Source organism: Lithobates pipiens, unplaced genomic scaffold, assembly GCF_037356315.1.
Source record: "Lithobates pipiens isolate NorthernLeopardFrog02 unplaced genomic scaffold, aLitPip1_a1.2 Scaffold_23, whole genome shotgun sequence".
Classification (NCBI taxonomy): Eukaryota; Metazoa; Chordata; class Amphibia; order Anura; family Ranidae; genus Lithobates; species Lithobates pipiens.
This window is the reverse complement of record NW_027507785.1, coordinates 92,025,636-92,047,222: the sequence shown is the minus strand read 5'-3', so window position 1 is coordinate 92,047,222 and position 21,587 is coordinate 92,025,636. Positions and strand designations below refer to the sequence as shown.

The 21,587-nt window shown below is 41.2% G+C and overlaps 1 protein-coding gene across 5 annotated transcripts in view; it reads right to left on the bottom strand.

Moving 5' to 3' along the window:
- The window catches only part of ERC2 (ELKS/RAB6-interacting/CAST family member 2), a 1,374,577-nt gene that overhangs the window by 394,309 nt on the left and 958,681 nt on the right, over positions 1–21,587 (bottom strand). For all 5 annotated transcript variants that reach the window (XM_077452044.1, XM_077452047.1, XM_077452045.1 and 2 more), the window contains one exon: positions 14,267–14,414. In XM_077452044.1, coding sequence (XP_077308170.1) covers positions 14,267–14,414 — 148 coding nt within the window. The remainder of the gene's footprint in view (positions 1–14,266; positions 14,415–21,587) is intronic.

The window sequence follows — 21,587 nt, the reverse complement described above, 5'->3', positions numbered from 1 at the left end:
TGGATCCATGGGTAACTTTGTTTCAATGTGTCTTTATTTAGTTTTTTTGGTGAAGCAAAGGAATCATATGCATATGAATGCAGAATGACGATAGCATGGTAATCAGATGTTGGAACAATACTGACAATTCAAATAACGATTGCTGCAAAGGTAACAAGAGGCAAAGAAAAGGGGAGAGACAAAGGAGGAGTAGTGAGTAAGACAGAGGGGGGAGGGAGCATGTGGGTAGGAAAGTGGTCAGACGCTAGTGGAAAGCAGGTGTTAGATAGATATGACAGCATTGAGTTGGAAGGATTTGCATGAGTAAGGATATAAATGTAATACATTATAAGGTGTTGTCAAAACAATTAACTCAACAGTTGATATGAGTCCTTGCACCCATAGGCTAGACCATGGAGGGATAGAATAGGTAAATGGAAATAATGCGTGATATGAGTCTAAAGTAGCTTTTTGAGGCTTGGGTAGAGGTAGAGTATAGGAGGGATGACGAATCCACAGAGACCAAGTGGTGAGAAATTTGTTTTGCAGGAGATGAGCTTTAGCGAACGTAAATTCAAATAGAGCGTGTTCATTCAGGATGTTTATGATGGTCGAGATGTCAGGAGGTGTTGTTTGTCTCCAGGAATCCCTGAGTAATTTAATCCAAACTGAGAAACACTACAGTGATTCATTATTCAATTATTTGTGCAGTGCTGCCAAGGCAGTACACGATTGTGGTCATGGTCTAAACCATTTAATGAATAGATGATATCTGTTTGAGATCCTGAGATTATTCAGAATTCACTGATAGGTGCATCTGACTTGCAACTGACTTTCTTCTGACCTTCATCAAGAGTGTTCAAAACTCCTATGGACCTGAATGGGACAGGACAACCCACTTGAAACAAGTAATGGCCCACTGAAACAGGCCCTAAAGCTGGTCAGCGCTAATCTGATACCTTCCCCAAATTTATGCATCAACTATACAGATAGTATCAATTTAACCTGAATATACACCATGTATTTTGCTAAATAAAATAATCTCCAAACCCAAGAACACAAATTTAACATATTGCAGGTTACTAGTCTTTATATGTGGTGGCTGCGTTCATTTCCTTTTTCAGGCTTTTTTTCCCTTTATTTTTAACCTGGGGATCATGCCAATAACATAATTCTTGTCCTAAGGTGACAATACTAATTCACAGTACTGTATCTATAAATGAGTTGCATTGCCACCCTTGGACAAGACTAGAGAACCCCCCTCTCCTCTGTATATTCTACTGAGGAATTATGTTGTCTATAGAGATAAATAAGAAGAGTTATTCATTAGGGTTTCCATACACTTTAAAGCGGGAGTCCGCCGGGACTCCGCGTTTTTTTTTTTTTTTTTTAAAAGCCAGCAGCTACAAATACTGCAGCTGCTGACTTTTAAAATAGTGACACTTACCTGTCCAGCGCGCCCGCGATGTCGGCACCCGAAGCCGTTCTCCCAATCGTCTCTCGGGTGCTGCCGCCGCCATCTTGGGTATGGGAATCAGGAAGTGGAGCCTTTCGGCTTCATTTCCCGGTTCCCTACTGCGCATGCGCGAGTCGTGCTGCGCAATAAGGACGGTCCCCGCTGCCTCTGGGATCTGTGTGTTTGCCAGCAGGCAGCGGGGGACTTTCGGAAAGGGGCGTAATCTACGCCCCTTTCCGCAGAGAGCTATCCCGGAAGTGGGTGCAGATACCTGTACTGTACAGGTACCTGCACCCCCCTCCCCCCTGAAAGGTGCCAATTGTGGCACCGGAGGGGGGAGGGTTCCGATGAGCGGAAGGTCCACTTTAGGGTGGACCTTAAGAGAACTGATGTTTCTAGTTTTGAAACTGAGTAGGAGGACCATCCACACCAAACAGGTTCTTATTTTTTTAATCCCTTTATGAGTATCTTACTACAAGAGGCATGGCACAGCATGCAAAGGGCTATTCCTTAGAAACATTTTGTTCCTCCTCAACTGCACCAGATTTATGTTAGGTGGCCAGTGTAGCTACAAATACCTCTCAGCCAAGCTTTTCTGTAAACAAAATAAGGACTGCAGCTAGTGTACCTTTAAGTAAAAGTCACTTTTTTAAATCTCCATTAGGAAGCCTTTTATGAATCAGGCCACACGGGTCTTTCTCAGACATCACCAAGTGCTGTAAGCACAAAATTAGGGATCAGTGACCCTGAGTGCAACCCCACTGGGATTATCTATACATCAGACACAATGCATGTAACAATGTTTTCTTTGTCTGTAAATTCAGAATTATTAATCTTGGTAGATGTTTCCTTGAACGAGACCAGTTCCTACAAGTCTCAACACGAAGGCTGCTGCACAAATTCCTTCAAACGCTTAATTTTCTAAAGGCAATACATTAATCATACACTGTAGCAATCTATTCTGTATATTTTTTCAGGTGCTGAATTCACACTCTTCTGAGCTATTAATGCGTGAGATGTGATCACATCCTAACATACGCTGTAACTGTAAAGAGATCGTATACTGGCAATTGAGCTGCACATGCACTGTGAGATCGTGATGGAGAGGGATAAAGGTTAAGTGATGTCTCATTAATTGTGTTATTCTATGGAGAAGTGCAAAAAAACTAAAAAAAAATTACAGGAAAGATTTATATGAATTAAGGAAAAGCATTACTAACCACCCTACATTCTCACATAGTGTATATTATATGCAATAAGCATAAGGTAACATTTCAGCTAAATATTTATTTCAACAGCAGTTACACAAAATGGCTATTATTGGATGTTCTTCTCTGGTGCAAGAGTTTTTTGTTAGAGCCATAACATGTGGTGTTGGAAGAGGTAACCTAGCCAAGTGTTCAATCCTACTGGCAGTGCCAGTCTTGACTGTGACTGATCACTGGGGTGCTGATTCTCTGGACTACAGAATATGGGGTGATGTTTGGAGTAATTGAAGTAGCACTTTAAAGTAGAATCCCAGCTAAAGACTAACTAGTCTTAAAAATGCTCCTGCCCCCACCTAACACCTGTACTAACTAACCAGTGTAAAGGAAGATGTAAATACTTACCTATTTTCAGCCTGGTCATGTGATCCAGCTCCGTTGTGTCAGCCATAAGCAGCTGCAGAGGAGAGGAGGGACTGCCAACAATGGCTCCATGGGAGCCTATTGGTGATCGATCTCAGCTTTCATAGCCATTGTCGGATGCTCTCTCCATTCCCCTCCTGCCGCTGCTGGCTGCCACAAAAATGATCAAGTCACTGGAATGAAGCCTGCTGAAAATAGGAAAATATACTGTATAAATCTTTTTTACACAGGTTAGTTAGTATAGTTGTTAGGGGGGAGGAGAGAGCAATTTTAAGACTAGTAAGGCTTTAGCTGGAATACTATTTTATAGAGCAACCCAGCATCAAATATTAATTCTAACTATAATCATACTAAGCATTCTATAGAATATCCGTCGGAAAAATTCCGACTGATTTTGTGGTCAGAATGTCCGACCGTGTGTATGGGGCATTACTGGTATTTATTACCTCTCACAGACCAGTGCTTTTATTATCTTTTCTCTCCAGAAGAATGGAGCCATCAATTATCCAGCCTCGGCATCTACGTCCGGTACTGAGATGGCAGCTCAGAGAAGATGCAATAATTTAAAAAGTGGTGCCTATGTAGTTCTTAGCTGTGTTCACAAATGTCCAACTCTTGTAGACAGAAGATTTTTTCTTGCATTTTACTTGAAATGCACATCAAAGGCAGGTCAGCAAATTCCCACTTACCTCACCTGGCCTAGTGTACATGAAAGTTTTGAGGCTGACATGCTTTGCAGTTTTTCAAATACAACCGGATCTCCTTTGCCTTAACATTTTTTATAGTGCTGATAATTTACTCAGCACTTTACATACTGAACATTCCCATCATATCCTGCTCTTAAGGAGCTTACAATCTAAACTCCCTATCTCGTATGCATAGACACATACTAGAGCCAATTTAGACAGGAGAAAATGAACCTACCTGCATGTCTTTGGAGTGCAGGAGGAAGCAGGTTACAAGGAGAAAGCCATGCAAGCACAGGTTTACCAATATTTTATATTAGGACCTACCAAATAAATTTGCACTACTTTGCTGTTGGTAAGTCTAAAGCACAAGCAGATTCAAGTAATTCCTGGCTATTTTTCATTATTTCATTTTTAATAGAAAATACTGCTTCTACCTTAGTCTGCCAATTCTAGGGATGTGGACAGAGTAAGAAATGCTTCTAGTAAGCAGCTTGAATGAGAAGAAGTACCTACTAACTGATGGGATGAGCTGGTAATCAGCTTGCAAATACATGAAAATAATCGTCAGGTCGCTAACATCAGGGTGTCGTAATCAAAGTTGAAAACTTTCAAAGCAGAGACATCTGCTGGTGAATGTGAGAAGTTGTACATTAAAAGAAACACATTCATTGTTCCACGAGATGCCAAGCAATCACACATGTGTATGGCAGATGAAAGGGGTGAGCTTACTCTAAAACTGGTAACGCTAAAAAGCATATTGGGCAGGCTGATGCTACAGAATCTATAGAAACTACAAAGCACTTGGGGGGTAATTTATAAAAACTAGAAGAAAGGAGAACAGTGGTGTTGCCTGTAGCAAGCAGTCTGATTGCTGTAAAATTCTGGAAGGAAATGGTTTTTCCGGCACCTGTCATATACCAAAAATCTTTAATAAAGTATATTAAAATGTACCGTAAATGATACCATGTGCATTCTTATTACCTAATGGAAACCATATTTGAATTTCGACCGATTCATGCTAGCTCAACTGAAATTTGAGCAGTGCATGTACTAGGCAGCATCACTTCATTTGACAAAAATCATCTGTTTAATCGACTTTTGACAACGGAACCTGCGGGGAAATTGTAAGCCCAACAGTGCCCACATCCATTCAGATGCAGACACTCTTGGAGTATTCTGACAGCCAGTGGCTAAGATAGCCGGAGAGGGGAAATTCATCCATTCATGCTGTTAGCGTTGATGGAAGAATCTGTAAAATTTGTTTCATTTAGCCCACAGGCTGAAGTCTACAAGTGTATGGCCAGCTAAAAAAAAATATTCTAATACAAGTAAAACTTACAACATTATCTTTCAGGAGCTGAACCTCATCCTTTTCCTGGTGTAATGCCTGAACTCATTTATAAATCATTAATATATTTTTAAAATGCACTTAGTGCAAGTACCTACATTTTGCTTGATATCAGCTTCTTGCAATCCCCTATAAGGCTGGATTCACACCTATGCATTTTTAGTGCTTTTTGCATTTTGCCGATTGCACTACAGAACGTGATTCATAGGGAACCATGTTAAATGGACTGTAGTGCAAATCTGCAAAATGCAAAAAGCACTAAAACTGAATAGGTGTGAATCCGGGGCCTAAGGCCCAATTTGCACAACTTAGGCATTGTGCTTATGTGCTTTTTTTTTTGCGGTGCTGTCCCACTACATGCATAGGGCAGCCCTTTCATTTCAATAGGCTGTCCTATGCACAACAAATGTGGCAAAGTAACACATGCACCTTTTTGAGCATTGAGCTTTGCACATTTCTAACCGTGTGTTTTGACACATTTGTGTATGTTGCTTGACAAATGCAAGTCTGCTTCACATGCTGCTACAGTGTGGGTGCAGCCTAGGGCCTCATTCACACAGGCATTGACTCCTGTACACCTTGAAAGGGTCCTTCTTGATGTGTCCCTAACTGACAGGTACTCTGTGCAGGTAACCCATTTAAGTCAACTAGAACACAGCCGCTTGTCCTAATGTGACAGGCATGTGGATGAGTAGCCCCGAACACACGAGAAGGTTATTCACTAAAGGTAAATCCACTTTGCACTACAAGTGCACTCCGAAGTGCAGTCGCTGTAGATCTGAGGGGGACATGCAAGGAAAAAAAAAAAAACAGCATTTTAGCTTGCACATGATTGGATGATTAAATCAGCAGAGCTTCCCTTCATTTCAGATCTACCCCTAAGATCTACAGCGACTGCACTTCCAAGTACACTTGCGGTGCACTTGTAGTGCAAAGTGGAGTTGCCTTTAGTAAATCAACCCCCACTGTCTGTATTTGGGGCCACTCACCTGCACCCACTTGCCTTTCACATTAGGACAAGTGACTATGTCTGTGCAGCCGGTGCATCCTAATAGACTTGAATGGGCTGCCTGCACATAGTACCTGCTAGGGATGGAAAAAAAAAAACTCATGTTCATAGTGTATGCGCCTCAGTGCTTTAAAAATGCCTAGCAGCATTAGGACTGGGAGGGAGTGAAGCAGGACTGGGATTCAATCAGGTGTGCTTCATGCAAATACACTGACATGGTACATGTTCATAGGAGGAGAGAGAAGAGTCATATCCTTCCACAATTGTGAATTTACCTTTTTGATTTTGCACCCACTCATAATAACTGTGGGTGAGCTCAGGACAATAAGACAATGTGTAGTGTATAAATTGAATAAGCAAAGTATAGCCTTTATTTTGTAACATGTTTAAAAAAGAATGGTCGCTAGAGGTTGTTTGGTTGCTATGGACAACACCTCCAATTCTTCCTGACTCAGTTTTCATAACTGAATCCCTTGGTGAGTGAGCAACACAATACCTACAAGGACCTGTCAGACAAGAAATTAGAAAGGTGCCATTGCTGACTTGTTTCTGGTGGTGCATGCTCCAGGTACATCAAACATATCCTTGTTTTAGTGCTTAGCACTCAACCAGTGAAGTCTTAGGACACTTGACCTGCATACTTGTTCCAGGTTAGTGATTCACTAAGCAGTAAAGCAAAGGTAAAGATGACAACCCTAAAAACTGCATGTTTTTTGTCAACAGAAATCTCATATTTTTATCTTAAAAGACTCCCTTTTAAAGGTAAATGTCACAAAGCGAATGTCTGTGGACCAGAGAGAGGTGAGCGTAGAGCGAGTCATGCTCACTACAAGATGTATGACTGTTTTGAACCAATCAGAACCCTGCACAATTCCCGTTCACATGCCATTAAAATCTATAACTGTATTATTGCTTCCATATTGCGCTGGTTTATCTCCTTTCATCTCTCCTTTAAAGCAAAAATAAAACAAGAGAAATGGATTAAAGTTTCCTTAGTGTTTTATCTCAACATCGATGCTGGTCTCCTGATAGGACCTTTTGTTGATACAATGGAAATGGTTTCATACTTGTTGGTTGAACTCGATGGAAAATCTGAAACAGGCACACAGATAGACCAGATTTTAGCATGCTATTCTGTAAAAGAAAGGCACTTGTCTGTTTCTGTTGGTCTGAGTTCTCCTCACTTCCTGTTTGGTAAAGCATTGTCAGCAGGACAGGAAGTGAGGGGAAATCTCTATAAAAGGTTCTCTCCATCCAAAACTAAGAAAAAAAGTTTGGGCTGGACATATATATTAAAGGAGAAGTATAGCCAAAGCTTGTTTGGCTGTAATTCTCCTGGGGATCACAGGAGTGCAGTTCGTTCCACACTCCTGTGACCCCTTTTAAGCAAACAGCAGGCTGAAGCCCGCTGTCGGCTGATGTCACAGAGTCGCTCCAGGCTGGGGCAAGATTGCGACAATAAAGTCAGGATCTGCCCACAACCCTGGACCGACACCTGACTCAGCCTCTCAGCAAGCTGCCACAGCCGTGCACTCCAGTGAGCGCAGGGGGGACGGGGCAGAGCAGAGAGGCGGTGACTGACAGTGACCAGCTCTCTGCTCACCGAGCTCTGATAACCGAGCGATCAGCGGTCTTTGATCGTTCAGTTCTCAGTCTTAGAGCTGGCAGGGGACAGCATCAGACCAATGCTGCATCCACTTAGATAAGTATAATTTTAAAAAAGTCTATTTTAACTACTTCAGTCCCAGAAGGATTTGCACCCTTAATGACCAGGCCATTTTTTGCAATACGGCACTCTGTTACTTTAACTGACAGTTGCGTGCGACACTGTACCCAAACAAAATACATTCGATCACCACTGTGGTTTTTATTTTTTGCGCTATAAAAAAAAAGAGTGACAATTTTGAAAAAAAAAAAAAAAACAACAAATGTATTCATCAGTTTAGCCCAATATGTATTTTTCATCATATTTTTTGGTAAAAAAATTTGCAGTAACTATATATTGATTGGTTTGCACAAAAGTTATAGCATTTACAAAATAGAGGATAGATTTATAGCATTTTTATTGTTTTTATTTATTTTTTTACTAGTAATGGGGGTGATCTGCAATTTTTATCCGGACTGAGGCACTGCGGCAGACAGATCGGACACCTTGACATTTTTTTGGGACCACTGACATTTATACAGCGATCAGTGCTATAAAAATGTATGGATTACTGTGTAAATGTCACTGGTAGGGAAGGGTGTTCCCTCGTGTGTGTTTCTAACTGTGGGGGCAGTGTACTGGCTGTAGGAGGAGACAAATCGCTGTTCCTAATTACTAGGAACAGACTATCTGTCTCTCCTCTCCTGTCAGAATGGGGATTTGAGTGTTTACACACACAAATCCCCATTCTGGCTCTTGTGCCTGCGATTGCCACGTGCATCGGGTCCCCCACCATGCAAGGCGTGAACGCGCACCTGCTATGGCTCTTAAAGGAGCCGACGTACAGGTACGGCGATTCACGTAGGGGAGCCAACCTGCCACCGTAAATGTACGTGAGGCGGTCGGGAAGTGATGTAAACGCTAACTAAACTGCATTTGATTTCTTAAAACGCTTTGGGTTGATTTACTATAGGAAACTATACTGTTCATATGAAGGAATTTTTCCTTTAGCTTAGTGAATAAGGTGAAAATCTGCGGACTTCCATCATCCAATCATATGTAATCAAAAATACAGTTTTTTACATCTTCTTTGCATGCGTTTGGATTTTGAACCCACATGTCTCAAACAATATTCAAGCTTTTTTGTTTCACTATTATCCATCCTTTTTTTAATCTGTGCTTCTGAATCTCCACCAGCTTTGCTGCAGATATTTACTTGTCCACATGCAAGTACTTTACTATTGCTCTGAACCAGTTTACTCATGGTGACAACAAGGGTCGTTCCTGAGCAAAGTTTGTCACTTAAAGAGGAATTTAAAAAAGCACCCTGTAAGGCAAAGGCATAACGAGCTTGTATGCATAGCATACTAGCTCATTATGAATAACTTACCTGAGAACAAAGCCCTCAAAGTGGTCCTCCGTCTTCCTCTTCGCTGCTGCCATGTATCCCGGAGCGACTTCCGAGTCTCGCGGCTCCGGCGCTGTGATTCGCCGGAGCCGCGATGACATCACTCCCGCGCGTGCGCATGGGAGCCGACACTCGCGGCATATCGGCACGATCTGCGGCCTGCCCAGTGCTCCTGTGCGCCGCTGTCTTCGGGTAAATATCTCCTAAACCGTATAGTTTTAGGAGATATTTCTTGGACCTACAGGTAAGCCTTAATCTAGGCTTACATATAGGTCAAAGTTGGTTGTAAGGGTTTACAACCACTTTAATGCTCATTTATACTTGCTTTGCTCTTTGAAGGGCGATCTGCATCCTATAACACTTAGCTCCTCCTAACACTTAGTCTACCTCCTAAAGGGAGACCTTAACATTTAATCCTCACAACCCTCAAACCCTATTCTTATGCACAATCACCTCCCCTCTGTTAGTAGGACTATGTGCAGAAAGCATTCTGTTCACGTGCCAAGATCCTGGCATCAGAAGAAACCGCTTTGACCATGCATGACAGTGACAGCACCACTATCACCTTCTGTGCTCTGGTCCACAGATCAGAAAATTTAAATAGCTCTACCTGTAGTCTCCAGCTCTTGAGGAAGTAATGCACATGACCCAAAAGCTGAAGACAAACAGAGAATGTCCAACATGTACTGTAGTTACCACCAGGAGAGTCAGATGCCATCAGTATTCTAGATGCTTTCTTAAGGTTTCTAGAGGTTTTCTACCTTCTACAGCTGACTGACCTTAGGCATTTCAACAGGGTGTACATCATGGCTGTAAACAAGGTACTTGGCAGCTATATCTGTGATGAAGTCAGAATCACATATGTTGGGTATGTTCAAGGTTTGTTGTTCTTTCCTATCTATGTAGACCTGTAAAGAAAGCTTTAACAGTTAGGCGTGAATTCCCAGACTTTTCATTGTGATGGGAACATCTGCTTTTTAAACCAAGTGCTGAGAAATAGAGAAAACAATACTCCTCCCCATGTTGTGGCGACTTGAACTGTTCTAAAATAGCTCCATCACAGATCACCATCTACTTGTTTGTTTATCCTAGGTGCTCAAAAGAATTTTTTGGTCTTGCTCCTTTATCATACAGCTCTAAATTAAAAAAAAAAGGCTAGAATGATAGCAATCCTGTAATTGAGGAATTTGGAAATCAATTATTAAAAGTCAAAAAAAGGAAAAAGAATCAAATAATTCCTAATATTATACAAAAGATGTAGTGTAATTTTTTTTTTAGATTCCTTATTGAGATCCCTTATTAATGAACGCTGTTTACTACCCAAATCTACTGTAAATTTCTGCTGTATCAGAGGAAACAGGTTTTTAATTTCCAAATATTAGACTTTCTTTAACCAGTTCCCGACCAGCGCACGCCGATGTACGTCGGCAGAATGGCACGGGCAGGCATATTAGCGTACAGGTACGTCCAATCTTTAATGCCGCCCTGCCATCGCGAGCGCGCCGCCGGTGGCACGCTCGCATGCTGGTCGAGGCCCCTGTGAGTCCGGTCGTGGGTCCCGCGGACTCGTTTGCTGCGGGCATACCCGCGATCGTCTCACAGGGCGGCTGAACGGAGAGATGCGTTGTAAAAAAACCATGTGATTGGAGCAGAGATCAGTGTTCACTAAATGAAAGCCCAGCCCCCACCAGTTAGTAACACACCCCTAGGAGCACTTAACCCCTACACTGCCACACACTGGTTAACCCCTTCACTGCCAGTGTCATTTACACAGGAATCAGTGCATTTGTATAGCATTGATTGCTGTATAAATGACAATGGTCCCAAAAATGTGTCAAAAATGTCCAATGTGTCCGCCGTAATGTCGCAGTCACAATAAAAATCACTGATCGCCGCCATTACTAGTAAAAAAAAAATATTTATAAAAATGCCATAAAACTATCCCCTATTTTGTAAACGCTACAACTTTTGCGCAAACCAATCAATAATTGCTTATTGCGATTTTTTTTTAACCAAAAATATGTAGAAGAATACGTATCGGCCTAAACTGAGGAAAATAATGTTTTTTATATATATTTTTGGGGGATATTTATTACAACAAAAAGTAAACAATAATGCGTTTTTTTCAAAATTGTCGCTCTATTTTTGTTTATAGCGCAAAAAATAAAAACTGCAGGGGTGATCAAATACCACCAAAAGAAAGCTCTATTTGTGGTAAAAAAAAGGACATCAATTTTGTTTGGGAGCCAAGTCGAATGACCGCGCAATTGTTAGTTAAAGCGACGCAGTGCCGAATTGCAAAAAGTGGTCTGGTCTTTGGCCAGCAAAATGGTCCGGGTCTGAAGTGGTTAAAGAGACGTCAATTTCCCCACTCAAGGCAAAGTGACAGGTTTCCCTGCTAGGGAAAAAAAGCGCTTGATACACACTTTTACTCTGTTGTCAGTGTCAAGAATACTGAGAACAAACCCTGTGTATGCCTTGTGTGGGACGGTGCCAGATCTTACACAGGGGGTAGGGCTGCCAATAATATTGGATCGTCTTGAATCTCATGGTTAAATGCTTTAATATGAGATGCAGTTAGTTTGGTATTTTCATCTATCTGATCTTTTTGTCTACTTCTTATTATCTCCTTGTGTGTCTGTCCCACCCTTCTGCCCTCACTTTCCCTGCCAGCACAACTCTATTCACTCCACAATGCTGTATTTATGGGCAGAGACCTCACCTGCTATTGGCTGGACAAGTGGTCTGCACAAGCCTTGTAGGCTTCTCTGTGGGTGTGGGCAATGTGGGCATTTCTGGATCTAGCAGGTGGTGTAGCTGTTGCCCAGCAATGGCAGAAATACAATTTAATTACATGGCATTACATGTGCACTGTTCTGTCCAGGCATACCATGAGCCCAAGCTGGCTAAATGACTCACCCCCATAGGGTGTGGGGGAAGTAGCTTGGATAAAGCTGGATGTCATTTTACCCAGAAATGGACCAGCTCTGGATTTGCATCGGAAAAGAGGTGAGTATTGCAGAAAAAGCTGATTTTTTTATATTTCAAACAATATTGGGCTAATTCAGGGATCTTTAAACGGCTCTCCAGCTGTTGCAGAACTACATGTCCAATGAAGCATTGTAAAACTCTTGCATTCACAAACATGACTAGCCATGATAGGAACTGAAGTTCCTGAACAACTGAAGGACCATAGTTTGGGAACCCCTGGGCTAATTACTTTTAAAATTCAAGAACAAATGTGGACTTGGGCTTTATGTAAGAAGTTCCGCATTATATGTAAGAAGAAAATATGATGGCCACACCTGTCATATAGATGTTCAGATACTAACAGAAAAGGTTTTTAACCATTAACTCATATAGATAAGACTATTTACAGGAGGCATGACAAAGCCAAAAGAAACAGTAGGGCAGATTGAATGGAATAATTCTTCAATGGTTTCCTGCAGGCAATGCCAAATTAATTTCAGAAAATATTATAGCACTTTTGTGATCAAAGAAAAAGAAAAGTAGGAACATTTGTAGAAAAATTTGGAAAAGAAAAATTTGAAAGATTTAATTTGCTTTTAACATTTGATTTGATTTCTAATGCCACGTACACATGACCGGACTTTTCGAGGGACTAGGTCCGACAGACTTTTGACGGAGTTCTGACGGAGTTCTGACAGAGTTCTGACGGACTTTCCGAATGAACGGACTAGGCCACACACAATCACACCAAAGTCCGACGGATTCGAACGTGATGACGTACGACTGGACTAGAATTAGGAAGTTCATAGCCAGTAGCCAATAGCTGCCCTCGCGTCAGTTTTTGTCCGTCGGACTAGCATACACACGAGCGGATTTCTCGGTAGGAACTGGGTCGGGCAGAGTTCTGGCGGAAAAATTTGAAACATGTTCCATTTCTAAAGTCTGTCAGACTTTTGCAAATCAAAAGTCAGCTGCAGCCCACACACGATCAAATGGTCTGCCGGAATCATTCTGTCGCACTTTTGATGTTGAAAAGTCTGGTCGTGTGTACGCGGGATAATATGAACTTTTAGTAATCTGTTCATCTGAGAAAACATTTCCATCCTCCACCTTTGAATTTCGCAGAACTGCGGTTGAATGAAAGTCGATTTGACCCCATTAATGATTAGAACAATAACAAACTTTCTTAGAACATTCTTTTCCTAAGAATTTTCGTTCAAAATTTTAGCCATCAATGGCCAATTTTATAGTAATAATTGCAATTTACAACATCATATCCCAGAGAACAGGACTACTTGGCATTTCCTGAAGTTTTCAGTTAAAAAATCGTGAAAGGAATCGTAGCATTTATCAACTAGAGAACAGTTGAGGTAACATTCAGTTTAGATATTTAAACCCACTGAGAGCCACAAGAAAAGAGTGAGAAGACCAGAGACACCAGTTTGAAAAGACACATTTCCATCAATCTACACCTTTTGGCCGTGTGGTGAGATACTGCACATGTGTTAACGTGCATTGAGTTAAAGTACCCCCATTGCCCACCACTGTACTAGTACGTTGACGTGCCACGTAAAATGACTTTGAGGCAGACTTTCCTCTGATATGGGAGACTGAGACCTGGCATGACCTCTCACTTTTCCTTCAGTTCCTACCTCCCGGGAATCCCTCGAGAAACTTTTTTATTTTATGTCTTTGATCCTACCTGGCTCCAGTTCCTTTTCCCTGCCAATACCTAATACTTTTATATATATATATATATATATATATATATATATATATATATATATATATATATAAAACAAAATACCAATTCTGCAGTATCATCTTTCTGAGCCTTCCCCTCTATCAACACATAAGCACGTTCTTGCAGAACATATTCCACACAGGTCAGTTTGGCATTTTTATGCTATTACCTATACTTTTTGCTATTACCATGTTTCAATGTAATTTGTATGCATTGTAACTTTGCCCCACCTGCAAGTGCAAATACCAACAAATCCTGAGCACTAACCTTAAACGGTGCATTTGAATAAAAAGACACACATGTGTAAATGAGTCCTATAGGAAGCCAAGAAATAGGTACCATGTATATATACAAATAACAATGTCCAGTATAAAAAAAACTGAAACATACCTGCTGTTTTAATTGATGAACTAGTCTGTCCTTTTCTCTCTTTAGTGCCATGACTTCCTCCTGGGTTTTCTTCTTCTTTGAGGCAGATAGTTCCAGCAAGGCAATGTTAGCATCCTTCTCACTGATTGCGGCCAGCAGAGCCTGCTGCCTGTAAATAAAGAATTCCAGTGATTAGCATGTGCTAATGCTAGCGACGCATGCATATATTTCCAGGCTGAACATAAAAAATCGAATAGATTACTCCATCCATGTGAAACAACATAAATTGAGGATTCTCTCTTGTACACTATAGCACTGGTCATCAACCCTGTCCTCAGGGCCCACTAACAGGCCAGGTTTTAGGTATTACCTTGGGGAGATGCAGACTAGAATACTACAATCACTGAGCAGCAAATGATATCAGCTGTGATGTATTTCAGTTATCTTGCAAACCTGGCCTGTTAGTGGGCCTTGAGGACAGGGTTGATGCCCACTGGGCTATAGTATTCAGACAGCTGTAGAGCCTGATCACTTTATGAACACCCAAACAGTGACTGTATCTGATAGGATATAACCACTGTTCGGCCAACAATTTTCCACCTGGCTTCAATTTGTCAATGGCAGAGGGCACCCACTGCTCACATTTCTGCCAATTCCTGCTGAGCTGTGCCATGTATATCCCAGCTTATTATCCAATGCTAAGCTTTCTTCGAAATTCAACTGCAGCCAAAACTTTGTATTTTTTTGGATAGAGCAGAGAAGGATTAGAGCCTCTGTGGGGATTGTATTGCTGTCCGTGTCCCTGTTAGAGAGATTCCCCTTTTATTTCCATTAGGGCAGTTAGTGATGGTAAATCACACAAATAGAGACACAATAAAAAAAAAAACATTTTTAGTAGGGTGAGGTAGGGTTAGAACTTTTCACAATGTTTTTCTTTCATGCTGAGTGCTCCTTCCCAGTGTTGCCAACCGTCAGTATTTTGACTGGAAGACAGTAAAAAACAGGCACTTTTCTCCTGCCAGTAAATGCCAGTGACAGGAAAAGATTGCCCGTTCTGGTCCGGAGGCAGCCGAGACCATCTGAGTGCCTGCTACAGTGTGTTTCGGGTGGCAGGTCTGGCAGAGACAGTGCCTGAGCGTGTTGTGTGAAGGGAGCCGAGTGGAGAGGCTGGAGCCTTATGTGCGGGTCTCCGGGACAGGAACAAGACAAGCCGGGAGCGAGACTGTTAGTGCTGTTCGGACTGAAGGGACCACCTGGCATGGAGAGGAGTGTCACTGTAACTCAGGAGGGGACATGTCGTGTCGGTGAGGTATCATTATCATCTGTGCTGCTTCAGTCCTGTCCGTGAGCTACTTACTTACTATATTGAAAATCAAATAATAAATATTTTTTTTGCCTTAACCACTAGCCGACTAGAGCATGACAATGTACGTCGGCACAATGGCATGGCTGGGCAAATGGGCGTACAGGTACGTTCCCTTCAAATTGTGGCATTGCGGGCGCACCTGCGCGCCCGCCACGTGCTCCATGACCATGCCTGCGGGTCCCGGGGACTCAATGTCCGCCGGGGGGCCCACAATCGTGTCCTGGAGTGGAAGAGCGGCGAGAAGCCTTTGTAAACAAGGCATTTCCCCGTTCTGCCTAGTGACATGACAGGGATCTACTGCTCCCTGTCATCGGGAGCAGTGATCGCTGTCATGTCAGCGAAAGCCCACCCCCCCCAGTTAGAACACCTGCCTAGGACACACTTAACCCCTTGATCGCCCCATAATGTTTAACCCCTTCACTGTCACTGTCAATTACACAGTTGAACTAGAAACTTAAAGCGCTTGTTAACCCAACACTTCATATTCCTAATATGTGCCTGCTGTACCATGAAACCTGTATGAAAATGTATCCTGTTCTCTTTGTATTTTCCTTTGTGGGAATCCCCTTGTGTTCCTGCTAGTCCCTCTGCTTTCCTATTATAAACTGGCCACACAAAGCAGGAGAGCACACTGTGGTCAGTTCTCTAGCTATGTTTGCAAATCAGCCTGCTCTCCTCAAATATTTAGACTTGTCCTGACATGCCCCCACTGCACAGCCATTCACTGGGAAGGTCAGTGTGCTGTTGCTTCTCCTACCCCAGCTCCTATGCAGCTGAGAACAGAGGGAAAGTGATCACTTATAATAACGGGGAAAATTTATTTATATATATTTTTTTATACCTATACAAAAATGTTTTGCCTTTCATTTCTATTTTAAACTGAATCGGTTGTTTTACAAGGTGATCGTTTACAATCACTTTAAGTGTAGAGAATATGCCACTAACATAATTGTGAAATATATAAAGCAGCTTGGTGATTTGACTCCTTAGCATGCATTGTAAAGCTGAAAGTCTATATCTGGTCTTGCTTTGGATAGGATTGAAAAAAGAGTTATGCATTCTTAAATATTTGTGACCCCCACACAGGGAATATTTTTTCTTACTTCCTGTTCTTTCGACACTCATACAAAGAATAGGGTCAGTTGTCACTAGGAAAGGAAGGCACAGACAGCAATAAAACCAATGTTAGGAATTCTAACCCTTCCCTAGGCTACTAAAAATCTGTTTTTTTCTGTACCCCTGTTGGAGAGATTTCCTTACAGGAAGTGAAGGACAGTCTCCCCCATCAGGGACATAGAGGCCAATAAAAAACCTCATAAGCCCCATACACACTATTAGATTTTCTGCTGATTTTTGTCTTCAGTTCTACCAAAACAATGTAGTGCAAGGGTCTGCCTGATTGCATACAAATTGAAACTCCTAAGGTTTGACCTCATATTATATGGTTTTGGTAAATCTGAAGGAAAAAAATCAGCAGAAAATCTGATTGTGTGTATGGGGCTATACAGACTCTACCCCTTCCTTGCCACATCTAAAGAAAATAACGTTTTGAATGTAGCTGGGATTTAAATATTCCTCTGGGGTTTAAAGGGTTGAGGTCCCCAATTGCTCACAGCTTGTTAGCTACATTCCATTAGCTGCATAACATACAGACATAAGCCACACATAGTAAGGAATAAACTTTACAATTAATGTTAGTTAATAATAAGTTAAGTGATTTAATAAGACTTTCTGCTAATAAAAAAAAGCATAGTGCAGCACATGTTCAAGCAAGCAGGTATTAAACACGCACTAAGAAGCTGCCACATGCGACATGAAAAGACACTGAATTGTACCTAAATATTCATACACATAATTACCTGCTCAACAATTTTTTTTCATTTTTGGTCTTGAACATAATGAAAATATAAAAACTAGACAAATTTTGTATAATCAAATATGTATAGGAGCACAAATGCTTTACATCTCATGTAGTGTATATCAAGTTCATCCATTTTTATTTATTTTTATTTGTTTTTTATTTTTTTAACAGAAAACATCAATTTTTTTACTCAATAGAGTAAAAAAAGTGTTTGAACCTCTCTAGGGTTTTTTCCGTCATGTACAAGCTCAGCGTATTTCCCCTAGTTTCCTGATATTTGCTGACGGTACCTGTGAAAGAGAATTTCCTACACAAAGACACAGACAGCAATAAAATCCTGATGAAGGATTTAACCCTTCCTTACTCCCTGAAGCAAACTGGACCATGTTTTAGAGCAGAAATATGCAATTAGGGGACCTCCAGCTGTTGCAAAACTACAAATCCCATCATGCCTCTGCCTCTGGGTGTCATGCTTATGGCTGTAAGAGTCTTGCTATGCCTCATGGGATTTGTAGTTCTGCAACAGCTGCAGGTCCGCTAATTGCATATCCCTGCTTTAGAGGGTTTTTTTTGCCTTCCTCTGGATCAACTGTGGATATAGGGTTCTGTATATGGAGGTGTTCTATTTATTTATTCTATTTTTTTTTGGTTGCACTAAATAATAAAAAAAAATAAAAATAGGTTACACGCTTAATTTAACAACAGGATGTGAGTGGGGCAGTGGGAAAGCTGTATTGCTAATTTGAATTTCAAAGGAGAAATGTAAGGTAGCTGGTAGGGCAGAATTACAAATATTAGGCAGGCAATTCACATACTGTACACATATTTCTGTATATATAAATATTAGGGCTGTTACTGATTAAAATTTTTGTGTTCGATTAATCGATTTTTTTAATCGTTTAATTGACTAATTTCGATAAATTATAACTCACATACAGATCCAACTACTTTTAGCTGATCTCCTTGCATTGCAACTCTGCATTAGTCAATGTTAAATGCGGTATACACTATATCCAATCACCCGCCACTAGTTAGTTTCCACAATCCATGACTTAACTTCACAGTTCACACAAATACATTTTAAATTCAAACTGAAGCAATGACGTAAGTCATTTTTTTTCTCCACAGTTGTGTGACAATCCCTTCCCCTCTGGTCTAACTAATCACTCTCACCTTATGGCATGGACCCCTGTGCAGACAGGTGGTCATGCAAGCGGGTATCAAAAGGGTTAACACGGACCATAAAACTTCTCTCACGTCTCCTTAGATCTCAGCAAGGACGCCAGGTCATGGGTAGAAAGAAAAGATCTAAGTGCTCACCGCTTAAGTATAAGATTTAATTTTTGTGTTCAAACACAAACTACTCACATAAAGATGATAAAAACACAGCATGTAAAGCCGACAATCGCGTTAGTTCCGTAGGACAGCAGCGGGTGACGCCATGCGTAGCTCCTCCCCGTACACCTTACTGTACATTCAATCAGAACATTGATGTCACCAGACTCCTCCCCCCTTTCCTTCATTAGCAGACTAAGGCACTTGGGGAAGGGGGGAGGAGTCCGGTGACGTTGATGTCTGTGACGTCACCGGATCTCCGACGGAACTCCTTGAAGAGCCGGCGGAGAGGTGAGTACCGATCAAAAGAATTTTGATTGATCAAAAAAATGTATCGATTAATGCAGGAATTAATCCACAGGACACACCCCCTGCCATGCCCACTTAAAGGAGAATTATACAAAAAAATGATTAGTTAAACCCACAAGCACTTTTTTTTACCCTTACTATTACTTTATACTGACTTTTAAAACTTACAAATAAAGCAATTTAGAAATCGGATAAAAGGTTTAACACTGGGAAACACTTTTTTGAATAAATACATATCTGTTTTTCAATTACTAATAAAAAATACTGAAGTACACATTATCGCCGCACTCATCTAGGAACAAGTCAAAATAAACACATTTTTATTGCTGAAAAAATATCTTAAGCTAATTTTTGGGTAGTTTAAAGAAAAACAGCTAATTGTTAGGTGCTAGCGTGATTTTGGCCAAGCTGTGAAATTACCACCTGAACTAGTAACATCTTGTCTGGGAGAAAAGGCAACACATAATTATGTTTTTTGTCCTGATCAAAGGAGCCCTATTGTGCAATGAAAATCTTATTCATAATTATACCCTGTTTTAACTTTATAACCACAATTAAAAGAGAAGTTAATCCATATTGCTGGGACAAATTCAATTCCCCTTTCAGCCAGTTCACCTAAGAAAGAAGGTCATGATGAGATCTATATATTTTTTGTGCACTTATTAGAGGGGTTTAAAAAAATGTACTAAAACTGGACCCAGGCAGGCTGTAGACGTTTATAGGTAGAAACATGGAACAGCTACAACCCTCTGTAACCAAAAGTAGAACCATTAAGTATTTGTCTAGGCAAAATAATAAAAAATAAAATAAAAAATCCTCTAAACATGCCGATTTCTCAATGTTTTGTTTTCATATAGGGGAAGTACAGCCCAAGCTCATAATCACACCCGCCAAAGTGCCGACTGCGCTTATCTGGTTTACATGCTGTTTTTGACCTGCTTTTTTGTGAGTCGCTTTTTATCCTAATAAATGCTGATATTTGACATTGCTACAAAGAGTCCCTTCTTTGCATTGATCTCTTCCCGAGTTTTATTTGTGGACTACCTTGGTTCCTTTGGAAATCATCATTCCTGAGCCAAGGACTGTGCCATCCATCCATCCCAGTGAGATTTCTCCCAAACAGTGCAGCCAGACCTCCATCTTTTGGGTCTTACCTGTCAGTAAGAGGCCTGTGGGTGGGGTGCGCAGCCGGGTGTGAAGTGGGGTATATACATGCAGCATCTTTAGATTTGGGCATCACACATATGGATTGTTTTGCACTGAGCATATATTAACGGACTGTTTTGCACCGTGAAATTTTTCTCAATGAATTTTCTTTGGGTTTTTATGAATTTATTTATCTTGCATGAATCCTTCCTGTTTAAACACTTTATTTGTTTCTGTTTAATTATTGATGCACTAGAACTTTATCTGGATAGTGCAACGTGTTTTCATGTTAAACAGACACAACAACTCGCTTTATCAGCAATACAAGTATGGACAATAATGTAGGTTTTAACAGACCTGCACAATTTTTGTATCACAGCGCACTACAAGGCACTGCATGTGTGTCGTGGTGCACTGCAGCGGGGGTTCGTTGTCAAATACTGTATTTGTGCATTAATGTGCCATTCTAATTAATGCAAGACAAAGCAACAGACTTTAATGAAAGCCCCCTTCTGGAAGGGACCATACATAGTTGCTCCCCTGCTGCTCCATTCAGCTGAGGGGAACAACACCAGGTACTTCCAGGTATGGAGGAGCAAATAATGTAATCCCCTTTTTCTATGAACTAGAGCTTGGTCATTGACCCAGCAATGTTACATGGAGGCAGTGAGACAATCCACTGTACAAGGGAAACTCCTGGTTTGGATAGGTTTGTACAGCTGGGGAGAGAGTGATTAAAGCTGATGTAAATGCCATTTAATTTGCTTAAAGTGACTGTGATTGCACAGTTTTTATTTTTTTTAAATAACAAACCTGCTATAATTACCTGTGTAATGGTTTTGCACAGAGCTGCCCCAAGCCTTCTCTTCAGGGGTGCCCTGACGGCGCTCATGGCTCCTCCCCCTCACAGAGTTCCCCTATAGCAAACAGCTTGCTATGGAAGCACTTGTGTGTAGCCAGCTCTATCTGTCCATAAGACACTTATGTGACAGGGCTGCAATGCAGGAGCACTATTGGGAGACAGTGTGAGAGAGTCGTTACCCTTTAATGAGAAGTGTCTGAACAAGGATCATTATGGCAAGATCACTTTTTAACCACTTTCAGACCGGACCATTTTGCTGGCTTAAGAGCAGACCACTTTTTGCGATTCACCACTGTGTCGCTTTAACTGACAATTGCGCGGTTGTGCAACGTGGCTCCCAAACAAAATTGGCGTCCTTTTTTCCCCACAAATAGAGCTTTCTTTTGGTGGTATTTGATCACCCCTGCGGTTTTTATTTTTTGCACTATAAACAAAAATAGAGTGACTATTTGGAAAAAAACAC